This window comes from Macrosteles quadrilineatus, unplaced genomic scaffold (assembly GCF_028750875.1).
Source record: "Macrosteles quadrilineatus isolate MER2022 unplaced genomic scaffold, UCM_ALF_1.0 Scaffold_7__1_contigs__length_78375512, whole genome shotgun sequence".
Taxonomy (NCBI): domain Eukaryota; kingdom Metazoa; phylum Arthropoda; class Insecta; order Hemiptera; family Cicadellidae; genus Macrosteles; species Macrosteles quadrilineatus.
The window spans coordinates 26950762-26970048 of NW_026542600.1; the positions used below are offsets into that span (position 1 = coordinate 26950762).

The 19287-nt window shown below is 35.5% G+C and overlaps 1 protein-coding gene across 1 annotated transcript in view; it reads right to left on the reverse strand.

The window, feature by feature from the left end:
- The window catches only part of LOC128998394 (alanyl-tRNA editing protein Aarsd1), a 44038-nt gene that overhangs the window by 2994 nt on the left and 21757 nt on the right, over positions 1–19287 (reverse strand). Inside the window, exons 5-11 of the mRNA XM_054424508.1 lie at positions 16888–17003; positions 13185–13301; positions 11936–12078; positions 10706–10772; positions 9685–9776; positions 8369–8423; positions 7031–7119 (exon numbers count right to left, since the gene is read on the reverse strand). Of these exons, the coding sequence (XP_054280483.1) occupies positions 7031–7119; positions 8369–8423; positions 9685–9776; positions 10706–10772; positions 11936–12078; positions 13185–13301; positions 16888–17003 (679 nt within the window). The remainder of the gene's footprint in view (positions 1–7030; positions 7120–8368; positions 8424–9684; positions 9777–10705; positions 10773–11935; positions 12079–13184; positions 13302–16887; positions 17004–19287) is intronic.

Below are 19287 nucleotides of genomic sequence, written 5' to 3' on the forward strand. Positions count from 1 at the left end.
AAGAAGAAGTACACTGTCTTTCTTCTAAAGGAAGCACCAGAAGAGTAAATATTTTATTGATAGAAAGAGAAACTAACAAAGGCATAATTCTCGATTCAACAATTCGATTTGAAATAAACATAAATCAACCTAACGAAGTAAATGAAGAAAAGAAAAAAAAATATGATCCTACCTTTGAATATTTCAAGCAAAATTTTAAAATTTGGAAAGTTGAGGTGATTGGATTGTTTATTGGTTCAAGAGGAACATTATCAAAATTTTTTGTGAACTTTTGGAAACAATATGATTTGGACAGATCCTTTTTGAAAATTATTACTCATGAAACATTAAGAGGTTCATTGAGCATAATGAGAAATCATCTATATGGCAAACATCAAAATTAATCAGTCTTATACAATTTTATCTTGTATAATTTTTTCTGTGTCATTGGCAACCTTATTTTTTAAGGCAGATGTATTTATTTTTATAAATAAATTCTTTTCTCTTTTTATAAATTCAATGAGGAATTGTATTCAGTATCGTATTGAAATTGAAACGATGAATGTTGGCCTATCCTTCCGCGCATCCCGGTACTAGCAGTGTTTCCATACGTAGGATTATTAACTTATCCCGAAAACTTTTCAGAGCCAGCTTAGCCTTAGGACACATTCCCTTAGGGTGGTGTAATTCACGTATCGCATTTATTCCTAAACCAGGAAGGGATAGTTACACTGATCCTAAGTCATTTAGACCATTTCTCTATCTTCTTTCTTCCTTAAGATCCTAGAAAAGTTCGTCTCAAGATATATGATGGATACAGCTCTTAGGACACATCCTTTTCATAATAATCAGCATGCGTATGTCTCAGGAAGATCATGCGAGACTGTGTTGCACCAACTTGTAAGCAAGATTGAGAAAGCTCTAGAGAGCAGTGAAGTGGCCCTGGGTGCATTTCTCGATATTCAAGGTGCTTTTGATAATACTGGTACTCCAGCAATTCTTAATGCGGTGAGAGGAAGAGGTTTTCACGGTATAATATGTAGATGGATTGAATCCTTGCTTCACAGTAGGAAGGTTAGGCTCTCACTCCATAATGACACGATCGAGGCAAGAACTACTCGAGGATGCCCTCAGGGGGGGGGGGGTTCTCTCTCCTCTCCTTTGGAATTTGGTAGCAGACGACCTTATAAGGTCACTCAACAAAAGTGGGGTTTTCGCCTTAGGTTATGCTGATGATGTTGCAATCCTTGTGGTTGGAAAGTTCCACGGAACCATAACTGACCTTATGAATAGAGCTTTAAGGGTAGTGGACCGTTGGTACCAGGAAGATGGGCTCTCTATAAATCCCAGGAAAGTTGTAATAGTACCCTTCACAAGAAGGAGGAAACTGGATGGGATCGGCCCACTAAGACTGCAGGGCACTGTAATAGAGCTGCAGAATCAGGTGAAGTATCTTTGTGTAATTTTGGACAGATCACTTCACTGGGGACCACATCTTCAAAAAGTCACTGAGCGTGGCAAATGGTCCCTTATGGCATGCAGGCGGATGGTAAGTGGCACATGGGGGTTACAGCCTAAACTTTTATGCACTGGCTGTATGTATCTGTTGTTCGACCCGCCCTTACATATGGTTCGCTTGTGTGGTGGCCAAAGATGGAATCTACTATAGCTGTCAAAGCTTTAGCAGGAGTTCAGAGGCTTGCTCTTATAATGATAACTGGGGCAGTAAGCAGCTGTCCTGGAGCGGCTCTTGACTGTCTGCTTGATATGCTACCTATCGACATTTACATCAAGGTGGTAGCAAGTAAAACAGCCCAACGCCTTAGATGCGAATACTTATGGATAACCTCAGGAAACAATAAAGGGCACTCCAAAATTGTTCAGGTGGTACATAATGATGAATTGCACTTGCCTTCAGATCACATGTCCAAAAAATACTCCTTTGGAAAGCCTTTCAAAGTACTAATACCAGATAGGAAGGATTGGTCTGGCGGAAAAGGACCCATACCCACAGGTGATTTAGAATGCTATACTGATGGTTCTAAGATCAAAAATGGGGGCACTGGAGCAGGTGTGCATTGGATGAATGGAGGCACTGGCATTTGTCTTCCAATGGGGGTGTACCCAACTGTCTTTCAAGCGGAAGTCACTGCCATTCTAGTTTGTGCTCAAGAACATCTTAACAAAGATATCAGAGACAAAACAATCAATATCTATACTGATAGTCAAGCGACCTTAAAAGCATTAAACTCTTACGAATTCAACTCCAGGCTCGTGTGGGATTGTCTTGCTTCTGTGTCTGAGTTGGGTAGGAGAAATGACCTTACGCTTTGCTGGGTGCCAGGACACTCAGGCATTAAAGGAAATGAAGCTGCAGACAGATTGGCAAATACTGCCTCTGCGACTTCAATGATAGGCCCACAACCCTTCTGTGGCATCTCACGAAACAGTGCATGTTCTGCGATTGCGTCATGGGCCAAGGAAAAGCATCGCAAACGCTGGGTCGATGTTCCCCTTCTTAGGGTCAGCCAGCTTACTCTGTTTAGGCCTTCTAAAAAGGTTGCCTGTGACCTCTTGAGACTAGACAGACGAAGAATTAAATTAATTGTTGAACTGATAACTGGTCATGGAAGATTCAGGAAACATCTACAACGGATGGGCTTATATGATGGTGAACCGATCTGTAGGTACTGTGATAGGTCAGAAGAGACAGCTGATCACTTACTCTTTGATTGTAACAAGCTCTTTGACGCTAGATCGATAACTCTTGGAAATATGGCTAGAGGTAGATACCTTCCTGAGGATGAACTAATTGGGAAGCTACAGGCATTCATTGGGCGCCTTAACTTGTAGGTCAACAAGAAAGCAATTATTGCGCACCCCAAATAATTCGATTTCGGATGAAGTGCTTAAAGGTCTCTTAAAGACCTGCCCCTGTCAGATAAGATAAGATAAGATCCCGAAAACAGGATTTTTAGAGCATGAGCGGGATTTGAAGGGGATGTGGGATAAAACAGGAATTTTGGCTATGACGTCCGTTTTTATTTACTATGCTTTTATTTTAGTGAAAAACTAACCCCAATCGAAAAAATTACCTTAACAAAATATAATAGCAATGTTAAAACAACTATTTAAACGAAATATGTCCAATTCAACACTCAGAATTTAACATCAAAAATCTTAAGGGATTAAACGGGATTTCTTAACCAAGTGACCGGGATTATATTCTTTTGGTCGTGTAGAAACACTGGGAGCTCGGTGCGTTCAATTAAGCCAGTAATCAGAGGGTGATGATAGAATGTCTGTCGATGTTCGATGTTTTTTATATCGATGGTAGGTTCCAGATGTTTTTGTTACATCGATGTTTTCGTCAAACTTCGATGTTTTTGACCAAGTATTGAGACGTAGATGCAAAATGTAGCATATCTGTAAAAAATGTAGTCTTTCAAGAGAAATTCCAGATTTTTTCCAAAATTCCCTGACTTTTCCCTGACTTTTCCAGACCAACAAAATTCCCTGACATTTCCAGGTTTTCCAGGTTTTCCCTGACCGTACCAACCCTGATTATAGATATGTGGATGACACCATTGTATTGTTTGATGACAACAAGAGACAATTAAACCTCCTCCTCAAATATTTAAATCAAATAGCACCAAAATTAGAATTCACGCTTGAAACAGAAGAATCAGACTGCATACATTTTTTAGATTTAACCATAAGGAAGACTGTCGGCAGTTTTGATTATAGCATTTACAGGAAACCAACCACTTCTGTACAAACAATCCACAACACCTCATACCACCCATATTCTCAAAAAATTTCAGCATTTAATTCATTGGTCCATAGGATGTTAACAGTTCCATTAAACGCAGTAAATTATGAAATTGAATACAAAATTATAAAACATATTGCTACAGCCAATGGTAACAAAAGCGGTTTAGTAGATAGGCTCATCACAAAACATAAAAAACAAGGTGTGAAGATTGACAGCTCTGAGAAGAAAAAATATGTCTGCGTGGAATTTAGTCACACTATCCAACACGCATTAAAGAAAGAACTCGCTAAACAAAGCATTGAACTAGCCTTCAGAACTACAAACCGTACTAGAAACGTGTTGACGAATAAAACTGAGATAGGTGACAAAATAGATAAAACCGGCGTGTATAGGATATCTTGTCCGGATTGCCCAAGTAAATACATAGGGCAAACATGCCGTGCCTTCCAAACATGATATAAAGAACACCGACCAGATCCTAAACACCTATAACAAAAATCTGCGTTTGCTCAACACCTTGTAGATTGTAATCACTCAATGAGTGATATTATGACCGGTTTGAAAGTTTTACATTATTGCAGGAAAGGTAATAAGTTGGACACACTTGAGGAGTATGAAATATATCAAATGAACATAAACGAAGAACACAAGGAATACATCCTCAATGATAAACTACAGTTCAAGTCCCACTCCCTCTTCAACACTGTTACAGTCTCATCTGAAACAGCTGACCACCGAGCTGATAACAGAGAAGGACGAGACGAAGTTACATAACCCGTGTCCAGTTTACCTACAACCGCTGCCGTGCCGTGTCATGATAGCGCTATCGTGTTATTTCGTGTTTTAAATGTTCCGTGTCCCGTGTTGTATTTTATGTTTAAATTATTTGATGTTTTTGACGTAAAGCTCCGACGATGTTGCAGTGCAACGAAACATGTCAGCTTTGATCAACATTACTTGAAATAAGACACAATTTTGGACTACTGACGGAGGTAAGCCTATAAAGTCATTATTCGAAGTCCAGGGGCTATCAGAATGAATAATCAGTTATAACTGCTGCCACTGATTTTATTGAATCGGTCATTGATAGTTTAAATAGTAAATTTAAGGTAGCGGGTTTGTTCTTAGACCTGCAAAAAGCATTTGATTCAATATCACATGATATATCAATTTCAAGGCTTAGTAGGCCTTAGTAGGCTTACTAGGTACAGATGGGATTGCTTTAAATTTGCTTCAATCTTATCTCTCTCACAGAAAACAGTTTGTTGAAATTATTTATCATAACCATAAAAACTATAAAATTCCATATCAATCTTTAACCACTGACTTAAAACCAATCTGAGCCCTCTTTTATTTGTTATTTATTTAAGAGATTTTCTGCAACTCAGTAATTTAACTAAACTCTGCTTGAATGCTGATGATACAAATTTTAAAATCGAGGCCCCAACAAATGAAGAATTAGAAAGCAAGGCAAAATCAGACATATGTGTTTTAAATTATTTTTTCCTTAACTCCCAAAATCTAAATCTCAATGTGGACAAAACAAGTATCATAAATTTTCAAACTCGACCAACCAGAAATCAACCTCGATCGATTATCAAATTTAATATTAAAACTGTTGAAGATAGTACTAAATTTTTAGAATTAGTAATAGATAAAAGACTAAATTGGAACTGTCATGTTGAAAAACTACTTTCAATAATTTCTTCCGGATTATATGCCTTAACTAGATTAAAAACTATTGCAAAAGAAAAACTTTAAAAGTAGTTTACTTTTCATACATATATTCAGTTATTTCATTTGGAATTACTCTTTTGGGCTCAACCAATAAGGGAAACTTAAAATCTATATTAAGAATGCAAAAAAGCTGTAAGAATAAACCTTCCACATAGAACTTTTGTTAAGAGAAAGTTTAAATCAGAAAATATAATGACAGTTTTCAGTATGTATGTTTTTGAAACAATGGATCAGTTAAAACAGATTTCATTAAAAAGAGCTGGTTGGAAAGTAACATGGTTATCTGTAATGGGTCAAACTTATAGAGGGGATAAGATTTTATATGTACTATTGTTTGTTTATCATTAGGCCTATTCCTTACCTGGTCAGTGATAGTGGTAAACCTATCTTGGTAAGGGAATTAGTTGTAGGCTGTCTGAGGCCTATCCTAGGGTTGAAGTAGGGATAACCTCACTTTTGGGAAAATCACTAAAGACACAATTTTTTTTAAATACACACAGAAGTCACAGAATAGCATTGTTATGTATAAAACTGGTGATAAACTGTTTTCGTGTAACCCCCATACCTAATATAAACCTTTGGGAAGAATGGCCAAAGTTGTTGTGTAGGCTAGGGTGGTGAACCACGATCACGAATATAATATCACATACATAACATGTGTACACTTTGTCGAACACTGAATTTTACATCACAGGTGGAAATTATACGTCTTGGAGTAAAAAGCGACAACGATAATAAAAGTTCCGCCGTATAATTTCACAGTTGGCGCAGGTAAACAACAACATAACCTCTCCACTAGCCGGCTGCCCTGGCGTTGTGAATTGTGAGAGCTCAAGGGTTTGTGAACTCATGACGTCATCGATCAGCTGGGAATGGATCAGCTGATTCCCCATCCCTAGAGGATTAGAGAGGGGGAAGAGAGGGAGATCCCTCGTGGGCGAGGGATGTGAGGTAAAACATCTACACAAAAACTGACCAATTTTTTTTTTACTTATAGTGAATAAATTGCCTATAAAAATACAGTAGAACCTCTTTAATCCGAACCCCTGTAATCCGAACGTCCACTAATCTGAACACCTCATTGCTGTACTCTATACAATCTTAAACAGTAGTTCTTTATTGTATACTGTATTCATTGATATACGCACCGTAATTATTTCAATTTTAATGTACAGTACTGTTTATTCCCTATGTTTACTACTGTATTAAGTAAACACTGTATTTTACTTTATAAAGCATTTTTCACTTTTCCCTAGCTATTGTTATGTAAAAACAACAATATGTTCTGTATTTGAACTATTCAATAGTCCGAACTACCCCCGGTCCCAATTAGTTCGGATTAAAGAGGTTACTGTACTCTTTGAATTGATTCAGAGAAGAAAGTGTGACTATTTTAAATGGTTCTAAGGCTGAGAATTTGAATATCACCAGAGTATCAAAACTGGTGACTAAAACTACTTGAGATTGCTCAGTTCCTTTTTTGTAGAATGGCTTAGACAATGTTGATGAGTTTAAAGTTGACAAATAAAAAATACTCACTTTGGTGCCAACTCAGTAATAATATCTTTTGGTCCCTCAAGGAGCACATTTCCTTCTTCTTCACCAATGCTTAGGAATAGAACCACATTCTGTGAAAATAGGTTTCATATCATTAAAATATTTCCCTACACAATCACTCAAATAGTTGCAGTCTCTATTGTGGATGCATTTATTTTTAGCAAATTTCCCATATAGGGAATAATCTATTACCGTAGTACTCATAATACGACCTGGACCAAGGACAGATTTATTTTTTTGTTTTGAGGTCCCTAAAGGCCAAAAGCACCATCTGCTCAAATTAATATATATATTAATATATTAATTTTCCTTTATATATATATATTTTGATGAAATTTGGTACAAACGTGTAAACGTGGATACTTATTGCTAGGTGTAGCTACTTACTTATGATAAATTTACTGCATTAACAATGTCATCTATTCTATTCTAGCTTTGCTAGTTGTTAAAGAATGTACTGTTTTAAGACAATAAAGATATTCTTATTCTTTCATATTAGGAACACTTTTTTACCCTCCCTGTTGCAGCAAACCTAATTACTCGTTAAACCAATGCTATTTAATTAGGGAATAAATAAATGTGATATTTTTAAGATAAGATGAAATCGGTAGACCATTATAGTGTTGAAATGGAGTTACATGAACAACCCACAGGATTTTTGTTGGAGATTTTTTTTACACTGAGGACACAAACCCCTGATGAAGGGTAAATTTAAATTATTAATTATATAGTATAAATTTTACTGTGCTGTATTGTACTAAACTCTGGATACAAGACAAAACGGTTCCCGTAAATTTGTAAGTTTTGAAATCAAATCTTTAGCCAGAACAATAACGAAAATTATTCTATATGACCTAATAATTACATTTGATCTCTTAATTGTCAGTTTTATACAATGGAAGTAACCTCCAGATGTGCCCTCTTCATTTTTAAAAACGAGCGTGCCTTTCAAAAGTTAAATCTAGTTATAGCAATTATTTTTCTATCTTTAGTGACTGATGATGTTCTATAGTGTGCCACTTTTGGTAAGCTTTAAGATGTATGTGAATATCATGTCGGTGCGGTAAGCAAAATCTAAACACTAGTTCTTGAATTAGCTGTTTACTTTGGTTACAGAACATTATATTATACTCCGTTCAAACAGCCGTGGCACCTGACGGATTAGGATACCCCATGGAAACCCTTGGGGTCTCCTAATCCCTCAGGTGCCACGGCTGTTTGAACGCACTATAGCAACTACTCGTAATAAAGCCACACAACACTACAGCCTTATTTTTGTAACTAAATTAAAGCAAGTTTAAAGTTAAAATATATTCTTACCATTCCTTTGAACTGTCTAGAAATAAAATTCATGAGTTCCAAATCTCCATCCGGCCTGAAACAAGGGAGCCGATGGGTGATTAAATGTTTACATTTGTCACAATTGCAGACAGAAGATTTTTAATTTAAAGAGTATACTCATCCTTTTTTAAATTAGGCTATACAAAGGCTATTCCAAAAGTAAATGACTTTTTCTTATGCAGTAAGGGCGGCACTGGCATGGCCATATTGGTGTCTGGGGGCTACGCTGCTCACAGAATGAATTGAATACTAAACCGATCAAGAGTTATCAACGACTTCAAGACGAGTATTGGAACAACATTATCACTGTAGGTGGAGTGAGTCAATGGGGCAATAAAGTGAAAACTGCAAGTCGAATGTGGATCATGAAGAGCACAGGGAGAGACCTAGCCTGGTGGTTGCAATTAGAAAAATCCCTTATATGCAAAATTAAAGTTCTAAAAAGATGTAGCATCACCACTACAAGCGGAGTTTGTTTCTACCAATTTTAGCCGTGATGTCATAAAGACGACGATCATGGTGACAATAGCTAGATGTGCACGCACCCCCAAATTCGCCGGGAGACACGGCAACGAGGAGTGAGTCAGTCAGTAGTATGCGGTAGCGGCATGTGGTGGACATCTTCGATCAGATGAGTAGCCTTAGCATGAGTAGATAATATAATAGGGGTTGGGGAAGGGTGTAGACTAGGGCATTGAGATAATATTTATTTACGTAGATTATTAGGTTTACCAAGCCGGCCGTGGTCTCGTGGTCCAATTTCCAGTTTATTATAATTAATATTTGAATTCAAGTTAGCTACTTGTAGATACATTTATGAAATCAGATTAGTCCATTTATATAGTTAAATCTCTGTTCACTATTTATTAATTAGATGTATTAAATAACATAAAAGCTGGCTGTGATATGCAGCTGAGGTATTATTGTGCACTTTGACTAGGTTGTTAGGTTCATTTGAATATGGTTCGAGCAGGGACAGGAAATGTGCGTAGTTTAGCGGTGATTGATGGAAGATATATTAGGCCCAGGTATCTTAATTAACACTCATTCAACCACATTTTGCCACAGAGATTTATTTTTCCCATATTCAATCCCGTATAGCTTATTGTATATGCGGATATATAGCAGCCACAAAAATAATTTCTAGACTAACATTTTGAAAAATTCTGAAGCAAGCCATCAGAACAATATTTAAAATAATCTAAGATAATTCAGTAAAAGAATATTTTAAGCAATAAAAAATCTAGTTTAAATATAATTTTCCAAATTCTTGAACTGATATATATGTATTATACCTGTGCAAACAGAAGAGTGCAGGGTTTGGTTCTTCCTCTTTGAAAGCATTTATTATTAGCATGACTACCTCCTTCTGTAACTCTTTAACTGTCTGAAATTGCAAATATCAAAATATTAGCATTCAATAATTTAGTCAATTATTATCAATTATTTAAGATGGGGACGCCACTATGTGCGTATTTTAACCCAAATATGAGTGTAGGATGAGTGACGCAATCTTGTAGTCTTGTTAGTGACTATGGCCGACATGTTCCTTAGACACAGCAGTTAATTAATAGCCCATACAGCCAATGGCAATTAAGGGACCTACAGTTTTTAGTGGAATCCAAGCCACATTTTTTCCTTGTAATTAACGAATTATTGGTCCAATTATCAGAATAGTACTGCGGAAAGTCGCAGTACTCACTAGTGCGGACGTTAATCCACACCAGAGAGCATCACATCCACACAGTGCATGCCTATAAACATCCAGAATTTGTGACCTTCTAGTAGCTGTCAAAGTCAGGTAACAAAGGAGAAATGTAACAGTACAACAGTTGTGTTTATTCTACAAACCAACAACAATTTGTTGGCGGTGATTAATTTCTAGAATGTTGGTAATGGAGCTAAAATCTCATAAATCTACAAGTTATGACCCCTTTCCATTTCTCCTGTAAGGAAGAATGTGCTATATCTTGAAAAAGCTATAAAACAATATGCAGCATGAAAATTGGTTACTGGTTTCCATCTAAATATTGACAAAATTCTCTATGAATATATCTTAGAACAACACTCCATGCTCCACACAAATTATTGGTGCTCTCAAATTATATTGGTTTTAGACTAATAATTAATGGTGAATTAGAGACAGTATGCAGGGTGAAAAAAGTACTGGGACAGTTAAATATTTCAAAGAATAATAAAGGTAGAGTCTAAAAGCTTTGTACACAGCTAATGGGCATTCAAATCATTTTAACAAATTATTCAATTATACGCTTCCCCTTCAGGGGGACGACTCCTCAGGAGCCACTTTTAACTTACCTTTTTAGCAACTGCTAAACCTTCTTTCATGTCTGTTATGGATGTAACATGCTCCTCTGGGAGTTTACTAAAAAAATAAAACACAAAAAGATAGTTACCTTCAACTTCTACCTTCCGGAGCATAGTTAAGTAGCATAGTTAACAACTTCCCTCAATTCTTAGTAAAGAAAAACTGAAGACTCATTGGATGAACAAACTACTTTTTGCTTTATTTCAGGTTAACAAATTCAAAATTAACTACAGCCTCAAGGACAACCTAAAAATACTACTGCAACCGCAGCAAACTAGAAATCAGGGTTTACACTCATAGTTATATTATGGTTGCTGAAATAATTGTTATATATTATAAAAGGGAAAATATTGTGAATACCCATTTTTATTAAGAAAATACCCCCGCCACAGCAAAACTGCAGACTAAGCAAATTTCCATCTACGGTATCTGATTGGATTTTGAAAGAAATATTTCCTTGGACTTGTCAGATTCATTCCCTATTTAAATAAAATTAGATTTGATTTAACGATTTTAGGTTTGTTCCTATAGGAAAGGAAAAAGTGTTTTTTTTTTGTAAAATAATAATAGTAGGCCTATATTGTAGTATGAAATTTGATCAAAATATCTTTTATTTATAAACAAGCAAACTACAACAGTTTACTTTTTCTCCATAAGAATAACATGCAAGTTTTAAATGTAAAGTTTTTTTTTCAATTTTCTCTGTAACCAAAAACCCTACAACAATGCTTTAATATACAAACTCTTTTTTAAGATCCAGGCCTAAATGGTGTTGTAATGGAAATTGGGAATTTTTATATTCAAAAGGGAAAATTTTGAAAACAGTTGTACCTGTGACCCGGTATTTCTGGTTTGCCAACTCATTTAAGTGTATCTAGCCATAATCGTTCAAGCAACATTTTTATAAAAATAGGACCAAAATTATTCGTGTTATCAAGTTCATAGACACACACAAATATACAGGGTGTATCACGTAAGGTGACCTATATTAAAACAGACAAACTGTTGGTCTACAATGATGGAATGGAAATGGAAAATCTTCCCACTAAACCAACCACAAGGAATGAGGTAAAAATATTTTAAATGGGTTTAAATGTAGGGTGTTTCAAAACCAGAGAGAGATTAACTAGCTCGTTGTAAAACATTTTGTCTCACATGAATGTGCAATCATTAACTTTACTACAGTAATTGAAGTATTAAATATAAACAGTAAATCTTACTTTAATATAGTGGAGATGGACTCTTCTTTTTTGTGCATACAGTCAAATTTTTGGAACACTTTATCTCTGCCAACTACAAAATATAGGAGGCATGTCTTTTTCTTTTTAAACACCTTTTTCCCTGTTCCTAAAAACTTGATGACCTGTAAGGCATAATCAATAGTAAGTTACACAAATATTAGTAGATATCATTTCAATAGCTTGAAAAATAAAATAGTAGGCCTTACTACAGTAGAATCTCAACTTTCTGACCTAAACTGACTACAGCAGGAAGTGAAAGGGTAAGGCGTAACTGAAAAGTGAGATTAACATAATTTATCCTTTTGTCAAACCAATTTGAGGCTTTGAGTTTGACCTTAACTAAAACTACTAAATATTTCAATCTGGATCCATAACGATATATACCATGACAAAAAACTGACCAAGTAAATACAACAACTGTAACTGTAAAAAAAAGACAAAACGATATTTTCACTCCATCACAGGTATCTGTTTTTAGCAGAGATATCTGCAGATAGGAGGAGCTGACAAACTAAGACGTATGCTCGACACAAGAAGTCATGCTATACAAAAATGGCCCATTTCTTGGTACTCAATCATTCACAGGGAGAGTCGGATTAAACAGAAAGTTGGAAAGCCAAAGTTAAGATAATCAAGAGGTAACTGTACTAGTTCTATGGCTCTACTCTGTACCATAGATAAAACATGCTCCCTTAGTAGATTTGTCATCCTTATGGAACAGCTGAAGCCAATTTTATTGTTAGTTCTGTACGTCCAACTGTAGAGGTCGTGTTTTGTTTACAATTTGTTTCTTGTTATTTCAGTCATTTAAAACATCATTTAACCAAATAAAACGATATAATCACAAACAATAACTGGTCTCCTAGTTATATAACCAACAAATAGTAAAGCCCAAATCATGATGATAATAACCCTAAAATAATAGAAAAAAGATTTTGTCTACCCCACAACACAAACAGGCCTATTAACAATGCCTGGGCATGTTGTAACAAACAGTCGACATTTTTCCCAAGTGGTTTTTGTTCACAATTGGGGTAGACAAAATTTGTTTCTATTATTTTTTTCTATCATCAATTAACTAGGTACGAAAAACAAGCTTCAAAATTTACAATGAGGTGAGGAGTGTACTTGTGTTGCTTAGTCTATGTCTGTACCTAAGTTTGGATAGCCTAAGTTTAGATAGTCAAGCGGCAACTGTATTAGCTCTATGGCTCTACTCTGTACTCACCTCAAGTTGACGCAGACTAGAGACATGAGTACCACAACACATGTTTTTGTCTAAATTCTCTATTTCAATCACTCTAACATCTCCTACATGACCTTCTGGAAGACCCCTTGTTTTGGCCTGTAAAAGAATTTTATAATCACTCGAATTGACTCAGGAATATGAAAATATTAAGTGCGCTAAAGAATGAATAAAAAACTGTGGAGGCATTTATAATATTTAATGCGTTGATTTATGATGTGATTGTAGTGATCGTGATTTTTTAGTTTTTTTGAAGTTTTTATATACAGTACTTGTGCAAGCTTACAGAAAAGTTTGCTAACACTTTGGAATCTCGTGAAAAAGCTAGTCCTGGCAACTTTAAAAATGGTTTTATTTTAACGGTGTTTATAACAGTATAAACTGCTTTGACCAACACCAGGCCTACCTAAAATACCCCCGGCGCAGCAATGCTGCAGAGTGCAGACCAAGCGAATTTCAATTTGTCTTATTGAATATTTATTAAAATATTTCTGTAAAAAGCATATGTATTCCTCATTTAAATAATATTAGATTTAATTAGTACTTAGGTTTGGTGCTAGGAGTAAAGTAAAAATTGTGTTTGACCAATTGTCAAGAGTATAGATGAAATAAATAAATTTGCCAGATTTGATAAACAAATCCATAAACAAGCAGTTTTCTTTTTTCCATAAGAATGTCATGGGAATTTTAAATGTAGGTACAGTTTTTAAACTTTCTCTTCAACCTTTAATTTAACCTTTAATTTGTACCTTTAATTGCGGTTTATGGTTTAAGGTCTACACGATGGTTGCTATGAAAATTGGTAAATTCCATATTTTAAGGATAAAAATTTGAAACAAACAAATTTTTTGAAAATTTAAAACCCCATAATACCCCGTTTTACTTCAGCTATCTTGTTCACAGACAGACACACACATATTAGAACGAATAGTGTTTTTGGTCTCTAGGAACACCAAAATGAAAAAGTAAATCGGTCCCGGGTCCTTGTCTTACCGTAGGTGGTATACCTACGGTAATAGCTACTTCCCTATAGGGAAATGGGCTAAAAGTCGGTAAGAAATAAAACCTGAGGAGCTTATAGTGATTTTGCTATTATCTGAAAACTTTAAACCCTCAAACCACAGACATTTATGGGATAAATGCAAAGTTATTTAAATGCTATCAACAGCAAAACAACGCCGTCCTTGCAGGCCTATTAACAATGCCTGGGCATGTTGTAACAAACAGACGACATTTTCCCCAAGAGTCTAAAATTCTCACGAAAGTACCCATTTTCAAGAAAGACGGTTCTTCCAGTTGTATGGGATACAAATTAAAAATTTGTAAATAGTTGCATTTTTTAACCATAAAAATTGCTTATTTTTAAGCAGTTTTTACAATCAAGATGCCATCAGGTTTAGATTTTCAATCTATATATAAAATAGGCCAACATGATTTTTGTCGACAGAACTCCTCCAAGATTCTTAGACGATTTATTGTAGTTTACGGCTCATTTGAAAGATCTCATTGAGTATATGTCATTTAAGGTTTCCCATGTTGAAAAAGTCCCTTGGAGCTCTAACAGTGGCCTTTAAACTTACTACGTTATTCTTATGTAGATCAGATTTGTTTACATTATGATCAGCTGGATAATTTAATTGCTGTAAAAATTTGCTACAAGGAAACACGTGCTACAAACATTAACTGATTTATTGGAAATTAAATATTAAAATGGTATAAGATTACCTGTTTCTGTCTATGATCCTAAATTTGTGGTGAGATAGATTTGATCATAGACGGAAACAGGTAATCTTATACCATTTCAATATTCAAGAAGTGATCCTGGACCAAAGAACATCATTATGAAGGAAATTAAATATTTATATTTTTTTGAATGTACAGCCTAGCCTGGGTCTGCAGAGCACGCTACATATTTTTTTTATGACACCCCCTATAAATACTGGAGTTGTGACCGTTTAAAGCAGGTTCTTTCTTTCCTCTGTAAGTTATGTAAAAAGTCGATATCCATGGAAGGATGTCCATGGAGAAGTTGACAACAAGAGATGAAGTTCTCAGCCAAAACATTAGTTGCAAATACACAACCAACATTCCCTTCTTAAGCTTAGTATAACTCTATCATTTCAGCCTCTGGATTGCTTATATAATCAAATAAATAAATAGTAAAGTCTTACCTTAGCAATCCTTGTTATGGTGGTCCGATATTAATTTCAAACCCGTAGGTTCATCATCAGTCGGAAGTTTAGGTAGACCAAATTTTTGTTATAAAATCCATCTACGAAACCCATCGGGTGGATTTTATAACAAAAATTTGGTCTACCTAAACTTCCGACTGATGATGAACCTACGGGTTTGAAATTAATATCGGACCACCATAACAAGGATTGCTAAGGTAAGACTTTACTATTTATTTATTTGCTTAGTATAACCTTTGGCTATTAATACAACTAGACATTCCATCCCCATGTTAAACTTATTTTTAACCAAAATCATCGTAGTTGTTGTGAACCACTGACAGATTGTGCTGATCTAAATTACTGATTTCTGTCGGATACACAATTTTTTTACCAAATTCAAACTAATGGACCGACTTATTTTGAACTATAGCAACTGTTATGACCCATCAACTATGTCAACAATAAGGTGGAAAATAGAGTTTTAGCCACTAGCGCATTCTGTGTTTGGCTCACACAACTACAAAAAATTAGCTACAGCTGGTCCATATATGGTATAACCAAGTAAAATTTTTAAGTCATGGCCCTGAAATCCTACAATAAGCTCCCAGACAAAATAAAACATTTGCTGCAGTACTTATAACTTTTTTGAAAGCAAAACTGTATTGCAAACTAAGTCAGTTTTGTCAAAGACGATTACTATGCCTTAACACCTATATTCTTCACCATTTGTGTACTGTATTAATAATTTCACCTCAGAAGTATTGTATATATTGTAAATATTTATATTAGCAAATTATAAATGTTAACACAGCTGTTTTCAGTCTCCATTAAGCTGGGTTTTCCTAGACGCGGAAGCGGATAGCGGAGAGAGGAACGCGGAGAGGGGAAAAGAGATTAACATGGTGTTCCGCTCCGCTTCTAGGAAAACAGTAATACTAAATTACCTAAGACAAGTGGAGTACGCTCTCCGCATTCCTCTCTCCGCTCTCCACTTCCGCGTCTAGGAAAACCCGGCTTAAGAGGAGAAATTAAGACAATCTTTGCTAGGTGAATTATCCTGGTGACTAAGGCAGATGTTCTCAACCTTTTTTGCTTAATGCCCTCCTTGAATCCTAAATTTTTAACACACCTACCATCTTCCCATCAACCATATTACGCTCATATATCATATTGAGTTGTGGGATTCAAATATCTGTATATTTAATTATATCTCCAATCTATTTTTAATAAGGTAATTTGATTAAATTTAAAGTTTTTATATAACTACAATACCAAATTAATTTTTGTACATTTTTTTCATAATTTTACTAAAAGCGCTCACGCCCAACTTTAAATTCTTTCACATCTCCCAGGTTCAGAAACGTTTGTCTAAGGGATTATGTATAAATGTTACATTTGAATGTTTTGAACCCAAGAATACAAATTATAACATTGATTATAAGAGTATTTATTAAATATGCAATTCTTTAAACCATAAAAGAGTATGTGACCTGCAAGGAAATCTGCAATACCTTCTGTAACTCTTGATCTCCTTCCTTGTACACATGGGCTGATACTCGCAGATCCTTCCCAATAAATGTATTTGCTTCAATTTCCAGTGTCTTATATTGGTCCTCTGTGATTTGTTCTGCCAATAGCACAAAATATAGATTGAGAATAAAATTATTTAGGTAAAATAATTTTAATTATTAAAAGAATTTAAACTATTTTTAATTATTGTATCCAAATAAGCCTACGGTTACAACAATAGTGAACTCTATAATGGACAAATAAAAAGCGAACTAACATATGCAAACAAACAGAACTCTCTCCACAGCATCACTAAACAGCAATTGTGAAACAAACAAACCACACCAACAACAAATAAACCCAAACCATTCTTTTTAGCCAATACCCAGCACAACAAGGATGGATACAAGTCAAAAATGAAATATAAACCACAAACACTATGGAATTCTAGTTTGAAGAAATACATCACAATCACACTAGCATAAAATATATTCATCTCATGGATTTTTTCCAAAAGTACAAGGCAGATATATTAAAAGAGACACAAACATTTCACAGCACAAAACAACATCATCACCATTATTCACCAAATGTGCTAGATCTAAAAAAAATATTGAAAGACTAGATCACCTACTGAGTGAACTACAACCAGCTACCTTAGAACTTACCAAGCATGGGTTTAGCCCAGATAGGTTAGTACTCACTAAAATTACTGGCTACAATTTAATGACCTATTTCAGTCAAAAAGAACATAGATTGGGAGGGGTTGCAATCTATGTCCATGAAGGTGAGAAGACCATCCATTGGGGTAGAAGAAATAGATATCTCCAACAAAAATGTAGTGTTCCACTTAGGAAAAAAATAGAATTAAATTGAAGAACAAAGAAATAGCCCATTGAATATTCCTACCAAATAACAATGTATACTTACTTACTTGGAAGTCTCTCACTGGAAACACTGATGTGACCTGGTCGTCAATTTTTTGTCTGCCTAATCATTGAATAATTTTTCTTGTTGAATGTTTTTGTACACATGAATCTTGGTGACTCCAGAATAAAAAGGTAACATTAGGACTTTTGATTCCACAATTAGTTCTTGACAGTGAGCAGGATAATTTTCAGTGCAGATTATTCCAACGATGTGTTTTTGTAGTAGAAGTAAACGTTGAGCAAGTGGGCTGTTAACCCAGAAGACCATTCCATATTTGATGATGCTATGTGTAATAGGAGGGGTCAAATATTGTGAAGAGGTACTGTTTTGCAATGTTGTGTGAGTAGGTTGGAAGTGTTAATAAGCAATGACAAAGCATTTCAAACTTATTTGGCTAAGCACAAAAATAAGTCAAATAACACTTGTAATAATATATTTACGCTTATGTTTACTCAGAAGACAGTAAATACATAATATAAAAGATGGTAAGTTGTGATCGATTTTGATTGGACACTCCAATCATTATCAGAATCAATAGGCTAATGGGTCATCATTCGCCTATTGGGTCTGATGATGATTGGAGTGTCTAATCAAAATGGATCACCACTTACGATTTTTCATATGTATTTGCCGTCTTGTGAGTACTAAAAAATAAATTGCCCCAAAAAGCCTTGCTAATCCTAGACAACTGCCCTGGTCACCCTCCTGAAGATGAATTGAAAAGTAAGGGCTTCCATGTTATGTTTTTGCCGCCCAACGTCATGCCGATTCTTCAGCCTATGGACCAAAATGTCATACATACGATCAAGATGCACTACAAAAAAGCTTTGCTTTACAAAGTTTTGTCAAAAGAATCCAGCGTGATTCAGTCGCTTAAGGAAACTAACTTGAAAGACGTGGTTTTTGACCTTGCCAATGCTTGGGAAAATCTTTCCGAAAAGACTATTATTTGTTCATGGCGCAACGTATGGCCTGACATGCCGTTGTTGGAACAATACAACAGAAGGAAAAACAACGAATCAGTTAATGACCAAGACGAAAATGTTGATATGCCGCTCCCTGTTGATCTTATAGAAGACGAAGAAATTGTTGATTGTGAGCGTGAACTAATAGAACTGCGTGAGACGATTTCTGAAAAACTGGTTGAAGTCAACGAAAGCCTGACAACAGATGAGGTTAGACTGTGGCTGATAGGCGGGGAAGAAGAAAATGGACAGATTATGACAGACGACGAAATAGTCGACCAGATGACTGATAAAGATGAAGAAGAAGACGGTGATGAGAGAGGGGCAGCGTGCAGTCTTCACACTGTGAGCAACGATGCAGCTATGGACGCTTTTACGACGTCTATTAAGTGGGCCGAGGAAAACAATGTGTCCGCGAGTGAGATTCTTCTCTTAAAACGATTTCAAGAGAAAATGTTAAAAGTGTCTTTCCAAGTTAAAAAGCAAAAGAAGATTGACAGTTTTTTT